Genomic DNA, 25,106 nt, shown 5'->3' on the forward strand with positions numbered 1-25,106 from the left:
ATAATTTCCCAACGTACTCTTTTTCAATATTTTTTTTTCTACCATGAAGTCGTGTTAGAAACTAAGTGCTCAGGCAGCTTAAAGTTGTTGATATAGTTTGGTCACTCTGCAGTGATACAGTATTTGGGACGTATAAGATGGTTCAGTCAAATATACAGGATAACAAGTGATTCGTAAGCTCTTACAATCAGGTGGTTAATAAATTTTCCTTAAATCCACAGCAAATAACTCAGTTTCATGATTTACAGAAAGCGAAGCAGGGTAGCTGTTAAAGCCCTACGTATATTTCGACTGAAGTCTGGGCTCGAATTACATTGCATGTGTTCCGTAAATGGAAGTTATCGTATTATACTTCCCAGCTGCAGCCCAGGAAAAATATGGCAATTGTTGCATCATTGAATTAAATAGAGCGTCTAGATCAAGCTGACACTTCTACTGACGCTATGGAATTCCTTTTCCTTCCAGTGTCATATGCTGTTATATGTGGTACAGGACGCACACCGCCAAATACCAAGAACTGCTAATAAATGAAATAAATTTCCTGTATGAGTCTGCGATCGTTGTGAATATTTTGGGAATAAAACCATCTAGATCGCTCAATACATTACTTTATTTATTGCGTCGTTTCACTTACTGCCCTCATCTGATATTAGTAAACACTGAACTTGCGGAACACGGTTCAGTGTCAGTACTACAACTTGGCCTACTCGGAGCGTCAACTACCAACGCCCCGATTGACAGTAGGAATTAGTACAGACACTGAGCCCTTTTCCACAAGTTCAAAGCCTACTAATATTTGATGACGGCAGTTGCTGAAATGACGCAATAAAAAGTATTTAGCGACCTAGACCGTTTTATTCACAGAACAGATAACTGTTCTTCAGGTCTTACGTAAGTATCAAACTTTAGCACGACCATCGTTTGTCATTTGTGTTTGAAGTATTATTTGCTTAAACCATGTTTCGCAACTTAGTGAGGTGCAGTTGTGGTTAAGACATTGGGCAAACTTTCAGGAGGTCAGGGTTCAAATGTCTCCATCGTGCTACTCGGATTTAAGTTCTCTCTATTGTTTTTCCACTATCAGATGATGTAAGAGATGAAACCAATATAATAAGACTCTGGACGCAATACTAGGACCAGCTAATGATTTAAATGTTAAAATCTACAGATTTATAGACTAATGTTCATAACAACTCTAAAACTTTGACATTTTCTTGGTAATAGTTCGTTGTGGTTATGCAACTCTTACTTCATATCGAGCACTGGAAACAGAAAGATGACAGTAAATTTTCACTGAGCTACATATATGCCCATAAAGCATCTTCCAAAAAACGTACCGTTATCAAGTTTAGGTTCTGAATACGGATGGGTATTACAAGGGTGTCGAGCTACACAACAAATCTTATTAATTTTATTGTTTGCGTTGAAGGCGTGGATAATAAGAACACATTTTTAATTTTCCAGATTTCTCGTAATATTTCATTTTTTGTCTTTTGCATATTGAACTTGACAGTGAGATGCAATATGTTCCACTTCTTCCCCAGCCATGCAATCTGCTTTGTGATATATGGCGAGAGGTACGCGAATTATTGGCTCTGTAAGCAATATTCCTTGGAGTTGTTTGTTTTCGTAAAGCGAGCTTCTGCAGAGAAACGTTGCCTTAATGGGAAAGTAAGTGAGCTTTGAGGCCGGAAAAGCAATAAAAGAAGCACTCTTGCCCGGCTGCAAGAGGGAAATCTACGGGCGCCATAATTTTTGATAAGAGTTGAGATCAACGCTCGCGCTTATTAAATACGGAAGGAAACGTGGGCCCATGTAGCTTTCTAAGCTTCCCCCGGGTTTCGCTTCGAACACTAAAGATTTAAACTGTCTCAGCGTGCCTTCAACCTCTTGTAATAAGACAAATATTAGAACACAGTATCAGGAGCAAACTCTTTTCCCTGGAGCTATGCTGGTTTAGGTGCGTCATATAACACTTAAAAGGAAATATGCATAATGGCGGGGAACTTTCCGACTGCTTTCAGTCGGATACGTCGGTCTCATCTAACGACTTCTACAGGCATAGATCAAAACATTTACGGCGTATGGCCATTTTAAAAGAAAATAAAGAAAAAATTAAAAATTAGCCAATTGGATAAAATATGGAAAAGTGTCAGCAAAAAATAAAGCCGTGGCAAAATCCCATAAAACAATATATCCGAAGATTATAGTTAAAACTTCCCACGTTTATAATGTGCATAACACGGCGAATACTAAGGTGCCAGATAATTTAAAGGTGACAGCCGATTTCTCCTTCGCTACAAGCTTCCAGTAGTCTATTACATACACATCTTACAATCTATAGCCTTTATTACATTACTTTGGTATAATCAATAAAATACGTATTTGTAATAACAACAGCCAAAATTGTGCGGCGACCATTCTTCAGATACATGTTCCAAGGCTTAAGCTTCATCAACTGGCAATCATGACTACACAAATATCATTGAGTATAAATATACATACAAGTTGCATTTGCACTGTTGTATTTTCTGAGTAACACTACGTCGATCAAGCCTCCAACTATATAGTCATTCTTGCTTTCATCCCGCGCCCAGTACGTGCAATTCACCAGCAAAACACTACGCTACGCTACTAGTACGAGTATCCCCATAAAATCAGCACTAAATTTGGTGGTTTAGTTCAGAATATGCTGCATATTGTATTTTCGAAATCGGTCGGTAAAATGTGAAAACTAAATATTGTTAAATATGTTGATGATAACCACAACCACGACTATAGTGGGGAACCGCAGTACGTTCAAAAGCACTTAAGAAGGAGATCAATACACATTTCGCACTTCAGTATCGTTTTAACGTAGCACACAGCATCGTACGTCTAAATAGAAACTGCTTCCTTCATTTGAACGCGTAGAGCATTTGTATTCACCATATAAAGACATACTGTATTCGGATTGTTCTGTACCGATTCTCCCGCGAGATCCTGAAATGGTGCGAATATAGTAATTCTAAGATGAAGTAATAAGAGATCTTATGTGGTACTTTCGGATCGCCATTTTATTACATTTTAGTGACTTCATATTTTCAAACAGTCCCTCCTCATATCTATACTTACTGCAAAATGATCAGCCCATTAGAAGCTGAAAAATCTCTATATGTCAAAGGAACTCTTTAGACACAAGGGGAAATTTAACTCCTAAACTGACAAGGTAGTTTGTAACAGGAATAGATCTGAGTATGGACTTACTGTAAATTAGAAGACACTCAGCTGTGAGAGTCACTTGGCAGTCCTAAACTGTTAGATAAAAGCTATTATTGACATAACAGTCACAGTTATCCCTTTGACATAAAATGTTAATTTTTATATTACAGAAACTTTTTCCACACTTAACAGTTAGTATTTAAGTTCATCCTAAAAAATGGATTTTGAATTAACAAAACGGATGATAATGTAGTAAATATTAGCGCAACAACTAACCACAGACTCGTGGATGCAGCTGTACCACAATAAATAAATTCCCGAGGGATGACCAAAGTACAGGATATCTCAGTTGAGTCTCACATGGGCGAAAACGCTCTCCCTAGTACGAAAAAAACTAATGGTGTCGCAGATCGTCCTAGTTCTTCGCACAGCACACGTTGAACGTAGCACGGTGCAATACTGTATACGAAAGTTGGAAGTTGGGTACCTTGGAGAAGTAAAATTGGAAGTTTTTAAAATCTAATACGTCTGTTAGGTATTGATAACTATAAGGGGTAAAGAAGAGAGATTAAAGGAAAGAAGCAGGTTTGAACTAGACATTGGTGGCATATAGTTACTTTGATAGGACGCAGAATAATTCTTTCTCCGTTTCAGTTTAAGATCCATTTTCCACGACGTATTAAACCAAAATCTTCCTTCCTTCTTATAAACAAAAACTGGAGGGAGCAGTACAGGTGAAACACTTCGGGATACCGCATAGACTGGAATATAAAGCAAGGAACTTTGGTACTGTTAATTTTTGTAGCCTTCTTCCTCAGATGCTACTCAGTGCTGTTCATCGTATTAATAACAATAATAATTACTTTTTGTAACTGATATTTTATATCTCACGTAGCGCAAGGACAGCGGGTACGAAAAACGCTCAGGATGAATGCGATGTACTGTGACGCGTGCGACAGCTGTAAACATTGAGTGTCAACCTAAGCGGCAAGCAGAAAGTCCTAAAGCACGGTTAGACAAACAAGGAACTGCACGACCGCGACATTGCGATGAATTCACAGCTCGAATGTAAGTCAAATAAACAAGAATCCGTGCTCGTGCTACCATGCGACTGACTTGGGAGTCTGCATAGTTGTACCAGTTACGACTCCAGACCCACTGTCCAATGAACGCGACACTAACGTCGCTTACGGTGGAGTCGCGAATCATCCCAACTCTGGACCTTGAACACCTCTTCGACCGACATACAGGCGTCTGCTGGGATGCGAAAATTATTTATCCACCTAGCGTGTCTCAACTAATTTTGTTAGGCATCTTCAATGGTCTACAAAGAAATAAAAAAGATAATTTTATAGTTAACTATAAATGTGTTGCAACTTCACAGTAGATTAAAACTGCAAGCCGGAGAGAGACTCGAACTTTACCTTTTGCAGGCAAGACTTCAACCAGCTGAGCTCCCTAAGTACCCGACCTCACAGCTGTACTTCCACCAGTACCTCATGTGAGTGGTGACACGACAATATCGTTAAACAGTTAACTCTTCTGTTTCTCTGCAGATCATCGAAGATGCCTAACACGACTAGCTGAAACATTGTTGATTAAGAACCATCGTAAAAATCACTTGCTTTAGTAATTCGTTTCTACAGTGCAGACACCACACTGTTGCTCTCGGCCGGCCGAAGTGGTAGAGAAACTTTACGTTCGTGTGTGATCCCCATTCAACATGACAACCTACTTCAACTACCCACCACCTGAACTGCAGCAGGAACTGCGTCAGATTGCACAGGCCATAGTGGCACCTGGCAAAGGTATCTTAGCTGCTGATGAGTCCACTGCTACCATAGGCAAGAGATTTTCAGAAATTGGTGTTGAGAACACTGAAGAAAACAGACGTCTTTATAGGCAGCTGCTTTTCACAGCGGATCCTTCTGTGGGTGAAAATATCTCTGGTGTCATCCTTTTCCACGAAACCCTCTATCAGAAGGCAGATGATGGAACTCCTTTTGTGGAGCTACTAAAGCAGCGCAACATCATTCCTGGCATAAAGGTTGACAAGGGCGTTGTTCCATTGTTCGGCTCTGAGGATGAGTGCACCACTCAGGGACTCGACGACTTGGCACAGCGATGTGCACAGTACAAGAAGGATGGTTGCCATTTTGCCAAATGGCGCTGTGTGCTGAAGATCAAGCGCAACACACCATCATATCAGGCTATTCTGGAAAATGCTAATGTACTGGCTCGCTATGCCTCCATATGCCAGTGCAACCGCATTGTGCCAATTGTGGAGCCAGAGGTGTTGCCTGATGGTGAACATGACCTGGAGCGAGCCCAGAAGGTAACTGAAACAGTCTTGGCTGCTGTATACAAGGCACTTAACGACCATCATGTGTACCTGGAAGGTACTTTGCTGAAACCTAACATGGTGACAAGTGGCCAGTCATGTCCTAAGAAGGCTGCACCAATGGAAATAGCGCAGGCAACAGTGACCGCCCTGAACCGTACCGTGCCCGCCGCCGTGGCAGGCATCGTGTTTCTGTCTGGTGGACAGTCTGAGGAGAAGGCGTCAGTGAACCTTGATGCCATCAATAAATTCCCAGGCAAGAAACCCTGGCCACTGACCTTCAGCTATGGCAGAGCTCTGCAGGCTTCTGTTCTGCGTGCATGGAGTGGGAAGCCTGAAAATGTTGCTGCTGCTCAGGAAGAACTGAAGAAGAGGGCTAAGGCCAATGGTGATGCTGCACAAGGAGTTTATGCTGGAGGTGTACAGGGAGCAGCTGCTGATGTTGGTCTTTTCATCAAGGATCATGCTTACTAATTTCCCAAGAGCAAAAAATAAAATAAGAACTATGGGTAGACTATATGTGGGTCACAAAGGCCGTGCCGTGAACACCATCTGGAAAAAAAAATACACATAAAGTTTGTAATAACATTTGACGCATTTTCTCCTATTTTAGATGGTTAACTCAAGTAATCAGTGTTAATGGAGTCCAGTTTTAGCTTACACTTGTACATGTGACCGTCATGTCTTATACTGACGGTTTTACCAGTTGTGATTTGCTGTTGTGATCAATTTACAGAGGATAGGTATGAATATATATACAACAATCATATAAATGAATAATATATATGTATACATAAAAGAAACTATATAGATTTCAGATACGTGTTTAACATTTTCTTCTAGTTGTTTACCTGTTGCAAAAGTGAAAAATGGAAAGCAGAAATGCAGCTGTAAAATTATGTAACCTATAAGAAACTGTGTGTATATATTTCCTTAGTATTTTCTGTATGTATCCACAGTGCTTCTTGGTTACCTATGCTATTGTCGATGTCAAGAAAAGAACAAGTCACTATTGTATCAATTCTCCTGTGTAAGACAACCAACCCTTGTAAATGCTGTGGAGGAAGGTCAATAAAAGTATTTGAACATCAAAAAAAAAAAAAAAAAAAAAAAAGTGGCCGTGCGGTTAAAGGCGCTGCAGTCTGGAACCGCAAGACCGCTCCGGTCGCAGGTTCGAATCCTGCCTCGGACATGGATGTTTGTGATGTCCTTAGGTTAGTTAGGTTTAACTAGCTCTAAGCTCTAGGGGACTAATGACCTCAGCAGTTGAGTCCCATAGTGCTCAGAGCCATTTGAACCATTTTTTTGCTCTCGGTACGAAGAGGAAGTACACAGCTGTAAAGATATTAACATGCGTTTATGGTGAATAAATGCTGGAAGACTGACCACTTGACAGAAAGCAGACAGCAGTATAGACACTGTTCAGTAGTATGTTGGTAACTGTTATCTGAATATAAGTGTCCACATCATTACAGAACAGTATTTCATGGAACCAAAACCTCAAAGTTTCCCAAACGTGTTAGTTTTTTCCAATCTTACAACACTGATATGAAAGTGTTTATTTATTAACCCTAATTTCTTTATAACTTATTTCATTTGAAAAAAAAATCGTAACAAATGCGAAAAACTATTATGGAAAACAACATTTTTAAACTCAAATTCACTTCTAGGAAGTGTCAAGATTTAATGCCCTTTGTCGGCCTAAATTTGTTTATTAATGGTGTTATCACGTAGCATTTTGCATGAAAAAATCTCACTGCATACTGATGTTAACAGACGCGAAAGTTATGATCAAATGTCTACGTGCACCATATGAGATGTTAGCACACTGCAAAGGTAGGGAAATTTTTGAGGAATGTGGAATACAAATGCAACGCTGACGCTGCTCTTCTTGCTGCTTTCTGTCTAAGAATTAAATGATTAATGGTGAAGTTAGCCACTGCTGTTTCCACCAGAAATCCATATGCATTTGCACGAATGAGAAAATGAATAACGCAAGAAAAACACTGCTCATAGGCCCTACTAATGCGTGGTAAGATTTTAAAATATTGACTACGTCACTGTCCAGAGGTCAACCAATGCATCTGTTGCAATCCCCGAAATGCAGTCAGTCGTAACTGTAATAAATAGGCAAGTATGAAATTGCTGTGAAATAATGTTTACTTTTCACAGACTGAATTTTTGCAGAAAAATTAAATCAAATGTCCGTTCACATAATTCACAACAGTATATTATTAATATTTATCAGTGCGAGATCCTAAGTAAATCGACCAGCATCACGTGTTTGCTTAACCTTTAGAAAATCCATGGAAAATATTGAAAGTGCTCCAGCATACTTCTGTAGTGAAGTTTTGTAAACATGAACTAATATTTTTTTAACTGCGGATCAGCATCAAAGTTAACTGGAGAACAGTACATAGACGTTTAGAGTAATCCCCTGAACCTAAATTATTCAGAGTCCTCACGCTGATAAATGTTTGACTCATTGCTATCCACACTCGCGAAGTATTTACAGGCCCCAAATGTTAGTTCATACAACAAACTAAAAATATTTCAGAGCTCCTCGCGATAATCACACGTGAAACTTTTACAAGGTCACAACCGAAGACTTAGAAAATATTTGCAATATACACACGAGGCGACTTCCAGACGCACATGCGTCCTGTCTGTATGCAAATTCTACTGTGGCTGCCAACCGAAATATAAGTCTGCGTTCTCAAAAATGTGTGCTGTTACTTATAATCTCGAACTGACATGAGTTAAGCTGATGCACATACGACTTACTAAAACAAATAAAGACTATAAATTTAATCTTGTATATACATATTACACATGCATTTGGATGGAAATTTACATTTAATGGTTTTCATGCAAATAGTGTTTTTGCTCATATGGTGCTATTTTTGGTTGTTATTTCACTAATAAATATTAAAGCTGATTTCCGTCATACATCTATAGCTATCTCTATTTAATGTTTCGTGTATTATTTACTAGGAAATTCGCTTTTTAATAAGCAGAATATACATCCTGGCCTGTAGTCTGTAATACGTAATATTCGCAGAAAATCTGTCTAACGGTTCTATAGAGTTCGCTGCTACGTAAGCACTGACACTAAGTTTGTCTAAATCGCACAAGGTGAGTTATTAATTTTTCTAGATCATTTCATACCCAAAGCATTTAACATTTAATAATTTGTAAACTAAATCACTTCTCTTATCACACTCGTCTAATTTTTGTCTTTAAAATCATGGGACTGGTTTCTCCGTCGCTTGTTTGGTTTAGGTTTTATTTAGACTTTTCCTTATTTCGTACTTTCTTTATTCAATTAGTTTGGCCATGGCGGCTACCCTCGCTAGTTCAAACGGTCGAGTTTTACGCACCATGTGGCCTGTGTCTTCTGCCAGTTGATGTGCAATCAGGATTTCTCATTGTTTGACCTCTGCATATCACCGCACGTCAAAGGTCACGATATCTGCTGACAGAGTTGCAAAGTTCGTCCAGCTCGCCATGGCCCCCTCCACTGTCGAACTCCGCTCTCTTGGCTGACTTAGTATTCGACAACTGAGCTGCGAGCGTTACAATAGGACACATACACCTGTCAGTGTCTAGTGTTGAAGTTTTTGATAGACACTTTTGGGATGGTGCCCAATTGGAGTCACATTTTGTGCAGTCATAAACTAGATTAAAACACGTTGTTTCTCAAGTACTGGCATAGTTACGTTGCGCACCGCCATGTATAAGGGCGAATTACAACTGTTAGCTACTTCGGTATAGGTCTGACAGTGGTACTGAACATACGTAAGGAAGACCCTCATAAAAAGAAGTCTACAAATGTCATAAATTGGAAAGAGAAGAATATGATGATTGAGGTCTGCAGATGATATGGTTATAATAGCAACAGGTGAAAAGGAATTATAGGAAATATTGCATAAAACAAAAGCTAGAGGAAAGATTTATGGAACGGAAATCAATTAAGAGAAAGGCAAAGTACTGGCACTAGGACCAAATTAAAAGATATATTTAGTGCTGAATGGTGGAGTATTAGAATATGTGCAAAGCATGAAATACCTCGGAAGCAGGCTAGAAACAAATTCGAAGAACAGAACAGAAGTTGAAACCAGAGTAGCAATGGCGAAAGAGGTATTTTATATTCTGAAGGTGTGTGGACAAAGATTTGATGAAAAAAGTAATGAAATGTTTTGTACAGAGTATCCACCTACAAGGTGCCGAAATGTGGATACTGAGGAAGAAAGATACAGCAAGGCTGCATGGTTTTGAAATGTGGACATGGCGGAGGACGGAAAGAATAAGTTGGATGGATAGCGGGAAAAACGAAGAGGTACTGAGACGTGTGGGAGAGCAAAGACAATTACTGTACGTAATAAAAAGAAGGGAACTAAACTGGATTGGATATACATTAAGAGAAAAAACGGACTTATAAAAAGAGTCTTAGAGGGGTATGTAGAAGGACAGAGTAGACGAGCGAGAAAGAGATTTCAGATCCTGGATGATGTGATGATCGGCACCACATGCAGCAACATTCAGAAGGACGCAACGGGTCACAGGAAACTGGTGATAATGATGAATATAATAACTATAATATAAGAAAAACAGTTCTGAGAATGTACATTTAAAGGAAATCATTGTATGGAAGTGAATCATGGACTGCGGGAAAAACGAAAAAGAAGAAAATCCAAGCCTTTGAGATGCAGTGCAATAGAAGGTTAGTGAGAATAAGGTGGTCTGATAAGAATGATGTAGATCCTCAGGAGAACAGAGGAAAAATCATTGACAAGAAGGCTGGTTCAAATGGCTCTGAGCACTATGGGACTTAACAAATGAGGGTCATCAGTCCCCTACAACTTAGAACCACTTAAACCTAACTAACCTAAGAATATCACACACATCCATGCTCGAGGCAGGATTCGAACCTGGGACCGTAGTGGTCGCACGGTTCCAGACTGAAGCGCCTAGAACCGCTCGGCCACAGCGGCCGGCTTGACAGGAAGAAGGGACAGGATGACAGACGATCTGTTAAAAATTTCAGAGCTTAGCTTCTACGGTACTTGAAGAAGCTGCGGAATAGAGACAATAACTATCCTATCAAACTTCTCTGGGGCACTCCTGTAGAGACTGTTTCTCTGAGGAATGCTGGCCGCCTAGGACACTCTGTCCTCTATTACTTCAGAAGCCTTCGAGCCACTCACATACGTGGGAATGTATTCCATATGCTCGGACCTTCGTTAACAGTCTCCGGTGGATACTGTGTCAAACACTTTCCAGAAATGAAGGCAATCTGAACGCATACACCTGAAGACGACAATGTATGGAGAAGCCTCGAGGAAGGCGTTATCCAGTAGTGAATGTTAAATGTTTGACGCGAAATTCGTAAGACATTGAAGCTTTCTCGACTTATTCAGTGAATAAATATACTGGCTTCATCATCCAGCTAAAACCTTCAGGTAATTTATTCATCGGTTCTAGGCGCTTCAGTCCGGAACCGCGTGATTGCTGCGATCGCAGGTTCGAATCCTGCCTCGGGCACGGATGTGTGTGATGTGCTTATATTAGTTAGGTTTAAGTAGTTCAAAGTTCTAGGGGACTGTTGACCACAGATGTTAAGTCCCATAGTGCTCAGAGCCATTTGAACCATGTTTTTTTTTTTTTTTTTTAATTTAATCATCTCATTCAGGGAAATTTTATAAGATGATCATTTACCAGCGAAACAAAGAGGGTGCTTGATCGGAGAACAAGTGTGTTCACATAGTGGCGACCACTACAAGGGCACGAACAAAACACGCCTCCTATAGGGTCACGCTGCTACCAGCAACAGCCGTTCACTGCCCCGCTGACGTCACGCAGTTGGAAGGGCTGAATTTCCGGCGCCGAGCACCATTTCTTGGTGCGGCTCCACTGGGCCGGCGAGAAAAAGGGCGACGTGCGAATACGGCGCCGGGCCGTTCGCAGGCAAATCGTGGCGGAATTAACGACTCCCGGTATCGCCCGCGCGGTGCGGCCGGCGGGGTGCGGCTGACCTGGGTAAGGGGCAGCCACCCCCTCCCCCAGCCCGAGCGCCCGCCCCCTGCGGCCAGCTCTCATCAGGGCGCGCCCGTTCGACCAATCGATGGGGGCGATCGATCGATGGGCGCCCGGCTGAGGCGGACACCTTGTCCCCCGCTGACAGCCCCGGCCACCGTCTAAATTAGCGCGCTGCCGCCGTCGCCGCCGCTGCTACTGCCGTCGGCTACAGCAGCGACGTACTGTCACCCCCTAAATTGCGACCTGACGCCACGCTGGCGCGAGTTCGTAAAAACGCTCACCCGTCCCCGATGCCCCCCCAAAACCCACCCCACAGCTTCCCATGCCGTACCCCGTAGCGCGACGGGCACCGCGCCGGCGAAAGGCTGTTATCTTCGCATTCCGCATTCAAGAGTCGCTTTTCATATTGACGGTTCTGCAACTGGCAGCTGGTGTACAGCCACGTTTTTATCTGTCAGAAACAGACGTATGTTATTTTCTCTCTCTTTGGCGTGAAACGTTAACTGTATTACTTTCGAAAAAAAAAAAAAAATTGTTCCACTGTCATTTAAGACTCTCGCACAAAATATTTCTGCTTATCAAATCGTTGGATGATGACGGTAACAGTAATACCTTACCCTACGTCAACTCGCATGTTATCTACGTTGCTACCCAGCCGCTTGAGTAAACAGTCAATTATTGTGTAACACTTCAGCTTGCATATAGTCTGGACTCTTGTTGTACCAATCAGAACTGGTTGCAAAATGCATAACCGTCAGACTAGAAGTAATGCCATTATAACTGAATATAACACCAGACCTAAAAAGTAGAACCGTTAGACTAGAAAGCTACTGCGCTACGGGTGAAGCAATGTGACGTAAAAAGTGAGAGAAATCGTAAAATGTTGTATAGCGTTAGATACAAAATGAAGTAGCATTAGGCTAACAAATTACTTCCCCACATCTGAAACGTTGTGATACTGTATCATAGCGACAGGTGAATGGTAGGAATTCAGTTGATTTTGTGGGTTATCCTTCACAATACTTACTAGAAAAAAAATTCACCATAATTATCACACTCTTTGGTACAATTATAAACATAATAAAAACACATGTCACAGCCAATAAGAAAACTGACAAATGAGAGTAGCGTTCGCGCTGCGACGGTTCTGTACAACCTTAATTATGTAAATAACAATAAAAGTAATTATAATAATTTCGCGTGGTTTAGTGGCCTGGTGCAATTCTTTATTTAGCAAATAAATCCGCCAAACAGACGTGCATATTGGGAAGTCCTTTTATTTTATTTTCGCTACTAATTTCGGTAATTCATTATGTCACTGCAACCAAGTTTTCGAAGGAAGCACTTGAAGTACGAATTTACGACATCCAGAAATATGTTACCAAAAATATGTCACTATCGATTATTTTTGAGACGTGCGTATGGGGTCTGAAGATGTCATAATAAGCCGGACGCTGTGGCCGATCGGTTCTAGGCACTTCAGTCTGGAACCGCGCTGCTGCTACGGTCGCAGGTTCGAATCCTGCCTCGGGCATGGATGTGTGTGATGTCCTTAGGTAAGTTAGGCTTAAGTAGTCCTAAGTGTAGGGGACTGATGATCTCTGATGTTAAGTTCCATAGTGCTTAGAGCCATTTTTTTTATGGCATAATGAATTGCCGAAACTGATAGCAGAATTAAAGTAAAGAAACTTCTCAACTTGCGCAGCTGTTGGGCGAATTTCTTTGTTAAATGTTTGACCACCTGCTGTCCCAGTTCCGAAATGGATCAACAGAGCCTGACAACGCATGAACATGTGTGCCACGTTTAGAATCTGAAGATGGTCAATGTATGACCGAAACCGATTATGACTGTGATTGCGTCTGTAAAGAAACAAAAAATTTTTACTCACACAATTGACAGACTGTCGTTTTTTTTCCAAGAGCCTGGTGCATTTCTTTCTATTGAAAGGTTCTCCGGTAACTTTCGAGTCTCTAACCTAACACAGTTATCCAAACAGGGAAAGGAAACCTACAGTTTTTGTGTGGAATCTGAACCACAAGTTGTCTCTGGTGACTCCTCGCATCGTAGAGGGGTAAAGGCTACATTAAAACGAAGACTGAAAAATCCGTGGTCCGATACAGGTTCGATCCCGAAATCTCTCGGTTTCCTGCCTGGCCCCCAAAAGAATGGGTGCGGGAAAAGTGGGCAGGGGTCGCAACCCGAGGTCTGGCTATGATCCCCTCCTCCCAGGAACCAAGGAAAGCGTAGGGAACGTAGACTAGAGGTACAAAGACCATTACTGATTTAGTTCTTCATTTATTTTACATTTTTTTATTTTTACAAATACCATCGACAATAGCAGAAAACCAACGTCGTGAGGAGGAGTGAGCGGAAAGTCACTGGATTCAGTGAGACTATCGACGCAAAGTTTTATGGAGATGAACATTCCGATGACCAGACAAAGTACCTGTTCTCAAAGTGGAAAAGGTGTGGATCAACTCCTCATTGCAGTAACACCCCAGCGCTGTCGTGGATTAAGGAAGACAAGACAAAGGAAACTGGAGAAAACTTGTCTGTAATGGCGTTCATTAAGGTAGTGTCAGAAATCAAGGACTCTTCCGTCGCCAACAGCAAACACGTAGTAACCTGTGTGTCCACAAATCAACTTTAGGGAGTTCGTCTTCGTTTGTGGGAAGTATTCTGAGTCCGGGAAGAGGAGCAGGTGAGGGGGTATTTGGCTGGTTCAAATGGCTCTGAGCACTATGGGACTTAACAGCTGTGGTCATCAGTCCCCTAGAACTTAGAACTACTTAAACCTAACTAACCTAAGGACATCACACACATCCATGCCCGAGGCAGGATTCGAACCTGCGACCGTAGCAGTCGCGCGGTTCCGGACTGCGCGCCTAGAACCGCGAGACCACCGCGGCCGGCAGGGGGTATTTGATGAGAGTCGTACGGGTAATTATGGCTGGCATCTGTTGCACCAAGAACCGAGGCCTGTCGCCGATCCGCACATTGGACGATGCTCGTTCGAGTCCAGAAAATCACAGAAGACACACAACGGGTTGTTTGCGAGGTGAATCGCGTGTATGCGTGATGGCATACTTGATTCTCATTGACCGTAAGGCAGCATGCAGACTTGACGTCAGCGGCAAGATAAGGAGCGCATACCGATCGCCAGACGGCAAGCCAGTCGACGTGGGGATTCTTTGTCTCAACCACATTCAGCAACTTGTACTGCTGAAGAAAAGCATAGACCGCCTGTGTGGATGTCAAACACGTTGGCAGTATTGCAGTGCGGCCATGGTTCGATCAAAAAAATAGCTGAAGTAAAAGAAATGGGGTGGGGCGTTCGATAGCTGAATAGGGGCTGAGAGGGAGCGTGGTCAGTGGCCTCCAGCAACTGACTGGTAAGGCACGTAGGACAACGGCGCCACAGCATGAGAGCTGACAAAAAGGGCTATCGCTCTGTCAGAGACATGATAAAGACCTAAACCGCCCCTTCACCGTGGGAGTGTGAGGGTCCCGTACATTACCTTGAACAGCACTCCCTGGCAAACGTATGAACCCAATGCCGCTAGCATATGACGGGCAGTGGGATAGGAAGTGTCTGGGCCACATGGGGGACACGTGATGCCAGATATGCGTTTCCATATTGTGTCTTTGCAGAAGATCGTAGGCTGAATGGTAGTCTAGGAACCCAGCTCGTAGCTGGGACAGTAGGCGCCGAAAGTTGAGGATAGTACCAGCTACACGCAATAGACCAGCGCTGTCACAGTAAGTCCACGGCGCTCGATTTTCGGACGTTAAGGCAGCTACCAGAAGCTTCGCCATAAGAGTACCTATCTTAGTGACTCCCTGACCTGAGCACCGCTACGAAGAACGATGACGACATTGTCCGCATAAGCAGTGCAGCTGAATTCATGACCACCCTCTTATTTCAGATAGGCAACAGTTCCAAGGTGAATGCATACAAGAATTAGGTGAGCGGGCGGGCTTGATGCACCGAACGACGGATTGGGATGGGAGGAATGAGACAGCCATTGTAGAGCACACAGGAGGTAGCTTCACAAAGGAGACGCATCACGACGTCTATAGCAGTATCATGGTATCATACATATTGCAAAGCAACCCTTTAGTCGTGGTGGACCCGATCAAAAGCCTGACTGAAGTCAAGGGCTCCCAAAAGTCCAGGCAAATGACGAGCGTGAGTAAGACAATTAAGAGAAAGAGGGCAGTGCGGATGTTATTAGCACCTCCCAATGAAGTCTGATCAGGGGAAACTAAAACCACGTACCGTCCATTTAAGCGTTGCAGCCAAAAGCTAGGTAAAGATCTCATGTCGCTATTGAGTAATGTCAATGGGCGGTAAGCGTATATCCGTGATATACCCTGAGGCTTGTGAACGAAAATGAGGAAACTATCCGGGGTCTGCACGAGAGGTGACATAATGTCCCCACAAATTTCCGTCCACACTGGCGTCATTAGAGGAGAAATGTCCTGTAAAACTCTAGTAGAAGGCCGTCAGGTCCAGGCGTCTTGTTTGTAGATCCCGCTTGGATAGCAGCATGACTTCGTGATGTCAGCAACAAGATCCATCTTTGCATCACCAGGAACTGAGCCAAAGGAGTGGTGCAAGACCGCCATAATGTTAAGAGTGTGGTGACATTGTACAGAGTACAGCATAACATAATGTGCATGGAGGGCAGATCCTATATCGCATGGGGTATCTATCTGCTCCATCATCAGTCGAAAGAACATTAACCAAAGTTCGAGTGTGGTCCCTTAGGCTGTCACATGTTGCATAGACGCTCCTGCGAAAACCCATGGTGAATGTGTGCCCTGACGATAGCTCCTTCAAGATGACATCGAGAGAGGGACGTGAACTGTTCCTCAGCACAATTCACCAACGTCTGACGTTCTGGCGAATACAGCGTCACAGTACGTTCCCAGAGGGAGGTGAAGCATAAACCCTGCCTACCAAAACTAGTCAAGGCCTTGTGGAGGGAAGGCTTTGTGCAGAGGACCCACCATGGCAGGGCTGACTGATATGCATCACGGCGTCGAAGACATGCTGTCCCCGTGGTCTCGATGTGGTGCCAGCAGTTTGGTAAACTGAAATGGATTGTGTACAGTTTCCATGTCGCCAGCGCGCCACATCCATTGGAGGCAGAGACTGATGGCAGTGATATATGCTTCATCTCAGAGAACACAATGGGTTAGAATTAGCAGCCTGCACGTCACCAACAATATCGCGGGGGGTATAAACAGGATCGATTCAACTCGAACAATGGCTAGTGAAATGAGTAAACCCTCTACGAACGCCATGTATGTGCTCTGAAGAGTCTAAAAGATTGAGATGCTGGAGAATTGCTGTTAGCGCCGTGCAGGGAGAGGGATGCGGCTGTTTTGGGCATCTGGGTGGAGTTCGTCGCCTGCCATGACTAGTGTATCCTCCCGACCCAGGAAGGGAGCCGTAATTGCTTGGGTGAAGAAAGTGGGACGTTCATAGTAGAGACCTGAACCGGATGATGCATAGACGTTGATGACGCTAACGCCACAGAACGTGAGAGCCATACTTCTGGCATCAGGGAGATAGGCAACTGTTTCAGTGTGGATATTGTCATGTAGGAGAATCGCCACCCACCGCCAGTAGGGGAAGCATGGGGGATGTGTGTTGTAAATCCACAGTGAGCACTTCCTGAAAGAGATGCAACATCATCAGACGCAACTGGGGGAGATCGGTCTTCGTAGGTGCATGCTGACTGAAGACGGAGATAGACAGAGACGTCGTGGCGTCTGGTTCAAAAGTGGTTCAAATGGCTCTGGGACTTAACATCTGAGGTCATAAGTCCCCTAGACTTAGAACTAGTTAAACCTAACTAACCTAAGGACACCACACACATCCATGCCCGTGGCAGGATTCGAACCTGCGACCGTAGCGGTCGCGCGGTTCCAGACTGAAGCGCCTAGAACCGCTCGGCCACCTCGGCCGGCGCGGCGTCTGGTGCCAGGGCGTCGGAGCACAGGGTATCATCAGCTGGAGGGTCGTCATCCTGTGCACACATTGGATGGAGGCGGTCATCAACAGGGGCATGGCGTAACCTCTTTAGTTTCCTCGCGACCGTTGCTTCCTAAAACATGTTGTTCCGTCTCGGATGGCCGACATGTGGCCAGATGCAGAAAAGTGAAGGTAGGTACTACTACATGATCAACAACCATGGGGTCGGTACAGATGGCTTGTGTCTGCTAACGGTCATCGTGCGACGGTACTGCCTCCGGTAGTACTGTAGGAGAGAGAGCCAGAACGTCCATCGCGTCTTCGAAGGGAGTCGACGCCGGTATCGACTGACTCAGAGGGGGCGCCGCAGGCAGCACCGCTGCAGGCGCGTAAGATCGAGATAACACAGCGGGCTCCGCAAGGAGAGCGACATCTCCGACCGGTATCAGAACCAGTCTACGTCGGAGACATTCACAATGGACATGGCATTCCTGGCCAAAAGCTGAGTGCGTGGCTGGCCGTCGTACACGACGACAGCTCTGCAGCTGACAATAATCAAGTGGGAAGGCACGTATTTCCTCAGTTCAGTTTTTATCTGACGGACATTATTGACTACACAGAAGGTTTCGAACGTCTTCCACGTTCTCAGCAATGTGACTGACGACGTTTACGTAAGTTTTAAAGGTGGCCACCGCAACGTCCGTCAGTATCTCAAACGGGAGTTCGAACACCCTATCGTTCGGAGGCCAAAACCAGCGTGATTAGTCACGACCGTCCCTGTATGTCAGCCAGAGTATAGGAACTTGGGCCGTTATCGTGGCGCCGCGAAACGTCAGCGCACAGTTCTTCATTCCCCAGCATTATGTACACGGTAGTATTGAGGATCGAAAAACGAATTCCAAGAACATCTAGCGGCGGGAGACGCATTTCGTGCGGTATTAACCTTTCTATTTCATACGCCTTTGGTCTTTCATGATCTAAAGGAAAAGTTAATTTAATTGTGGCTTGGCAGTAAGAACATGCCATGATGGTCGATAAAGTCGAACTCTAATACAAGCTGCTACGCAGAAGCCGGCCGGGGTGGCCGAGCGATTCCAGGCGATACAGTCTGGAACCGCGCGACCGCTACTGTTGCAGGTTCGAATCCTGCCTCGGGCATGGGTGTGTGTGATGTCCTTAGGTTAGTTAGGTTTAAGTAGTTCTAAGTTCTAGGGGACTGATGACCTCAGATGTTAAGTCCCAAAGTGCTCAGAGCCATTTGAACCATTTTTTGCTACGCAGAAGTAAACAAACGCGAGCTCGCTCGGTAGCATCATAACAGCGGAGACAGAAAAAAAGGCGTGCTCGGCTCACCGCTGTCGAAGGCAGACTAACCGCTAGACTACTAGCCTCGACATTTATGTAGATAACTCATCTGTAGGTTTCCATGACTGATTTTGCGAATATCAAAATATACGAAAAATCTGCTCGTATCTTTTGACTGCATTGACTTAGAAACTATATGATTTATACTGCCAAGGGATAGTCAACCTCAATATGAGACATAAATTACAGCTTGATACTTCTGTCCGTTCCTGAGATAAAAAATCTCAACAGAGAGACAGACATGGAAAATGGCAAAAAGTATAGTTTCATGTGGTATAGTAACAAAGCAACTGTTTTCGGGTTTTTTACTTTAGTTTTACAGCGAAAAATTGCCTCTTGCTATATTTTATGATTCTAGATCGACGGGAAGTACCCTATGGATTTTGAGTGAGTTTGCGAGCATCAGAATGTTTGATAAGAATGGCCAAATTTTTGATTATATTGACTTAATGACTTAAATGTTGTGCATAGCCAAGGGACCGTCGGCCTTAGTACCTGACTTAAATTTCAACTTGATAACTCTCTATCCGTTCATGAGAATTAGTGGTCTTAACTTTCGGGCCGACAGACAGGTGGATAACAAAAGGCAACAAAATATTTTTATATAATTTATTAACAAGTAAACAATTTTCGAATTATTTCCTTTACTTGTGTTGTAAAACCTTGCTTGACGTCAAATTTCACGATTTTTGTCAAGACGAACAAGCTCCAGTGGCGGACACTTCAAGAAAGGCGTTACGCAATACGGAGAGGTTTATTATCGAAATTACGAGAGAGCACATTCCGGGAAGAGATGGGCAACATATTACTACCGCCCACATATATCTCGCGTAATGATCACAACGAAAAGATCCGAGAAATTAGAGCAAATACGGAGACTTACAAGCAGTCGTTCTTCCCACGCATAATTCGTGAATGGAACAGGGAAGGGGGGATCAGATAGTGGTACAATAAGTACCCTCCGCCACACACCGTAAGGTGGCTCGCGGAGTATAGATGTAGATGTAGACGAAGTACCCTGTGGGTTTTGATGTGTGAGTTCGCGAGTGTCGAAATATGTGACATAAATGCCTGCCTTAGAAGCTTAAATTTTTCGCACAGCTGACGAACCGTATACCCTAGCAACAGAAACGTATTTAAACTTGATAATTCTACTCGTTCAGCCAAAAAAAAGGGCCTTAATAGTCGGATGGGCAGACAGACAGACAGACGGACTGACCACAATGTGTTCAGTTTTTACCGATTATGCACGGAACCGTAAAAATAAAAAATAAGAAGTATCTCAGAAAAACCAAGCTTCCCAACCATTTCATTCAGATATTTCTTCACATTACATATGATACATACTAGCCTGCTCTTAACCACCTTACACGTTGTCTGCAGCAATTTCTGTCAAGCTCCCCTCAAGTAGTTAGTAGCTGTTCCACAACTACTGGTGGAGTCCCACCCGTTCAGCAGCACTTCCAACTTGTTTCTAAATTATGTCATGTTGCTTTTAGCTGTTACAGACTTTATTTTACTATTGCAATTTGGGCAATCGTGCCATTTTCAAGTATAAATTCTTGGAAATGCAGATTGACGCTGGTCAGAGAATTAAGTGTGAGTTATTGTCACTTGAAGACTGGAGGATGACATGTGTATGTAGCCATTTGTAGTGCATATAAAACGATTTTCTTTACACGCGACAGCGTATAAAGTATTGGATACCGGAAAAAGCGTTAAACAAATTGGTACGATGCAGCTAAATCAGTAATATTTTTCCCAACGCGAACCCAATGAAAGATACTGAGCTACGTGGCTATGCGGCAAGTGTCTAACTTAACTGAGTGAAACTAATTAGGGCCAACGTAATCCCCATGTAAAATAAACAATTTTTAAATTGGTTTATTATTACTGAACAGTCTGTAAGTGCAGTGTCCTATTATTGTAGGATGCAGAACACAGGGTGATTATTGGGCAGCCACTGTGCATCTCATATGACGAACCCCTTAGTCGTCCGATTGCCGAAGCTTGAGTGAACATTTATGATAAGAATTTACATCACACATTCATCAGTTATTTAGTTCACTATTTATATGTTTTCAGTTGCTCCCGCTCTAATAGTTTCTCACTCTTTCCACCCGTCAGCTGACTATTAATCGACCGCGACTTTAACAATATGATAAGGTTTTTCAGCAGCCGCTTCGTCCCCAAAATTTTGGTAAGTCACTTACATTATTTAATGGAGCTATATGTTTTGAGATACAAACCGGAGCTTCAGGCTACAATGCGAATACAAAAAACAGTTATCCTTCTCTTTTCTCACAGGATGCTAAGCCAAGACTGTAAAGAACAACTTAACTATCTACATGTATATTTCTTAAACGAGTTTTATACAGCCATTGTACCCTGAAGATGGGGTTTATTCCTCAAAACATATCTTTCCTTAACAATTTACAATTTAAGTAACTCAGTGAAAGCTTTGTGACTGGTAGCGATCTCTAGAAAGCCTTTTAATATCCGCTTTTTCTTCTGCACTCAACAGTGCAATTTCTTTTGCGCTCTTAATGTTGCTGTCTTTGCTTCGAACTTCTGCGAATGTTTCACTGACTTTTTCTCAATGTTGAATCTTCTTTCCATTGACCAGTGTCTTCCAAGTTTCTTCATATTTTTCCTGGAGCCTTGTCATTGTAGCTTACCCGTTTTTAGGCATCACAATTCCTCTGAAACTGAGCTACCCAGAATGGTAATCATTGTAGTAGTATTTATAGCCCCAGAGAATTTCGTACGCATTTCTTCACTCCTCAGTGTCCAAATACGTTATCCATAATTTCCCTCTTAATCTTCAGCAGATGCTTCATCACAGGTAATTTGTGGTCTTAGTATGTATGTTCTCCTTGTTACAACTTACAGTCCAATCATGATTTAGTAATATCTGTTGCACCTTGATAGAATCCATTTTGGTATCTTCAAGAAATGGTAAAATGTGTGTGAAATCTTATGAGACTTAACTGCAAAGGTCATCATTCCCTAAGCGTACACACTACTTAACCTAAATTATCCTAAGGACAAACACACACACACAGACACACGCACACACACACACACACACACACACACACACACACACACACACACCTCCTCTGGGACCAGCAACACAGTCCTTGACTGCAGCGTCTTAGACCGCTCAGCTAATCCCGCGCGGCTTGGTATCTTCCTGTGACCCCTGGCCTAATGAAAGTAGTAGCTTTCATCTGTCCCGCATAAATGCAAAATGTATGTTGTGACATTACCAGAACGCGAATTTGGCGGGCGAACTGCTTGTAGATAGAGTCAGCATTGCGTATGACTCTAACAGAAATACACTGTTCGTTGTATTGATCGATTGCATACCCTGGAAACAAATGCGCTTATTTGTTGAAAGGTTTAGAAATTAATTAAAGCTACTGCAGCGCACGTATTGGCTTGGAAACAAAGTGGGTGCTGGTGTACGATCAATGTTATGGACATTTGACACGGTATGCCTGAGCTCTGACAAAACTCTGTTTGTAAAGCGTTTCCGTCCGGCTGAGGCACGAACTGAGTGTGCGAATACGCTGGGTTACTGGGACACACGCTTGACAGAAAGCGTTCAGGAATCACAACGGAAAGGACAATCACGCGCTAGCTCTGAAGCACTGTAGGCCCAACGGAAGTGGTTTGTGTGTGCCTCGGGGAACGCGATGTTCGCTGGCTGTGCTGCGCCCTCTCCAACATCTGTGTCTGTCCGACACTGAGGCACCAACGTTACTTGCTGCCTGTGTGGCTGGCACTGTGAAGCAGTGTGGTGTCTCCAGTCGTCAAAGGTACGATGACAGCCTTCACGTCCTGTACTGTATCTCTTTGTGGATGTATTTCTGAATGTGCCCTTTGTGCCAAAATGAAAGCCTGCACGATTCGTAGGACGTCCACTAAGGAGAGGTCGCCTTATGTCAAAGCATCATGACGAACATCCCTGCACGATAACTGCCGTACGAATTGTCACTTTGTTTACAGTTATGCTGTAGTGGACACACCTATGCGACCTTGTTGGTTCTATTACCGGCGGCCATTATACACACCTCGCCACGGTGTTCTCCCAACGAGATCCTCCCAGGCTGAATGATCGTCTTGTTACTCTATCATATTCCAATCACGTTTCTGGTTAAATTCCGCTGCTTTATAATCACCTCGGCTGGAATATGAAATGAGACAACCTGCCATACATGTTCTCTGTGTCTTGAGGCCTAGTGGTTAGTCCTGCCGCCTCTAGATCGTGGGGTCCCGAGTTCGAGTTGTTGCCGGGACGGAGAAGTGCTCCACTTCTTGACTGAATGTCTGTGTTGCCCTCTCGTTATCATCAACGAGCACATGGCGTCGAATACGAAGACTTGCACTAGATGCTCGAACTACTGTAGACGGTATCTTGGTAGAAAATGCTATGCCATCATTTCATACATATCATATGAGCTTTCTAGTCGAGGCTAACCGCTTCACGTCATGGCGGTGGAAGAAATTATATGCGCCAGCTTTCGTCCAGCAAGGAGAGGGGAGTGGAGCATGAAATTTGATAGTGGTATTAAATAGTGGTATTAATAGTTCCATATTAATTCACTGGCTGTGAATTCCTTGATAGTAGGTGTATTAGGTATGAACTTCTTCTTCCCTTCAACCTAGGCTAAAGACTGCTTCCTCCACTATCCTCAGTCTTCGCTGAGGATGTCACTCGATATTTTCCTTGGACGACCAATATTTCTTTCACCAGCTGGTATTTATTTCTTACGTTTTTCACAAATTTTCCCGCTGAATAATTTTTCCATCCACTTCCAGTTTACATCGAACCGGTTCCGCAGAAATGATGACTTTTTCTTTTTGAGTGGATACGAAAATATTTAAGTTTTGGAGTGCCGCTTTAATACAAGTAAAAGTTTATGCAGGTTTTCTTCACTGTTTGCTAGCATAACTGCATCTTAGCATAATAAATTATTTTGATTTCTTAGTTCCCCATTGTATAATCACCACCAGCCAATACCTTTTTTATAATCGTCGATGATTGTTCTAAAAAGTAGTGGACTCAAGGAGTCACTTTGCCCAATACCACTCTTAACTGCTGTACAGTTAGTTAGCCTGGAATCAACTTTCGCCTGGATGTAGATGTTGTAGGAATAAATGTCTTCAGTTGTTTTTACCAAGGACGTTCCGAAAATAAGCTTAGTCACAACTTTTCACACAGAGTTCTTATTGCCAAAGACAGGTATACCACGGCATCATGAAAAAGACACATTACACTGTTCTCCTGTACAGTCGTCACCGACGTTGAGTCGTTTGTCGTAGCATCTAATCAGTTTGAAGAAACCAGTCAGGTAAAATTTGGTGCCTTACGATGCAAGGAATTGTCGCACAGCCTGTTACATCTCAGCTGTGGTATGTCCTGTACTTCAGCAATGTTGTTTCAATTCTTGGATGTGGAGGGAAGCCCACTTTGACCTTCATCCTCCTCACTCTGCCTTCATTCTGTGAACATGCAACACCCGCGACCAACCATCTGACGAGACATTACCTCTTCACCTTACACGGTCTTCAGGCGTTCTTAGATGACACACACACTCGTCACAGTACCCATTCATATCGAATAGCAGCACGCACATCCACTAGCGACCAGGTTGTTACTACGCTTCCATCAGTAATGGTGATGTGTGCTCGGATACCCTCGTGCTCACAGGTCTGTTGCCACTCTCTTCTTCGACACTTAGCGGATGCGTCATTCATCCCACTCCGACGCCCCCTCCGTAGTTAAACAAGCGACAGGAGTGGATTCCTATGCGTTTGTTTGTGTCACTGTCTTCTCTTCCAAGAACAATGACGAAACATACTTTCAGAACGCCCCTCGTATCAAATCTGCAGCAGCTCCAGGCTGCATAGTAGGTTTACATGTGTTAATTGAATCTGATTAACAGCCTTCTGTAAATGAATGACATAAAGATAAGTTGGTCTGTTGTATTCAATGGACTTCTCTACAACTTGTCTAAGAATGAATACTGTACCCGTTCATGAGCTACCGGATCTAAAACCATATTGCTCCTCTGCATAGGTTGTAATTTGGTCTGTGAATTTAAGGGGTAACACACGCGAAAGCAACCAACGTCGTAAAAGTTTTTTTATTAAATTCTCATTTACTA

The 25,106-nt window shown here is 43.3% G+C and overlaps 1 protein-coding gene across 1 annotated transcript; it reads left to right on the forward strand.

Moving 5' to 3' along the window:
• The first annotated feature begins 4,889 nt into the window (after positions 1 to 4,889).
• On the forward strand, positions 4,890 to 6,163 carry LOC124788025 (fructose-bisphosphate aldolase-like). Its single transcript, XM_047255085.1, has one exon. It carries the CDS (start codon positions 4,925 to 4,927, stop codon positions 6,014 to 6,016), a length of 1,092 nt encoding a protein of 363 aa, XP_047111041.1. The 5' UTR covers positions 4,890 to 4,924; the 3' UTR covers positions 6,017 to 6,163.
• The last annotated feature ends 18,943 nt before the right edge of the window (positions 6,164 to 25,106 follow it).

The sequence above is a fragment of the Schistocerca piceifrons genome, chromosome 3 (genome assembly GCF_021461385.2).
Source record: "Schistocerca piceifrons isolate TAMUIC-IGC-003096 chromosome 3, iqSchPice1.1, whole genome shotgun sequence".
Lineage (NCBI taxonomy): Eukaryota > Metazoa > Arthropoda > Insecta > Orthoptera > Acrididae > Schistocerca > Schistocerca piceifrons.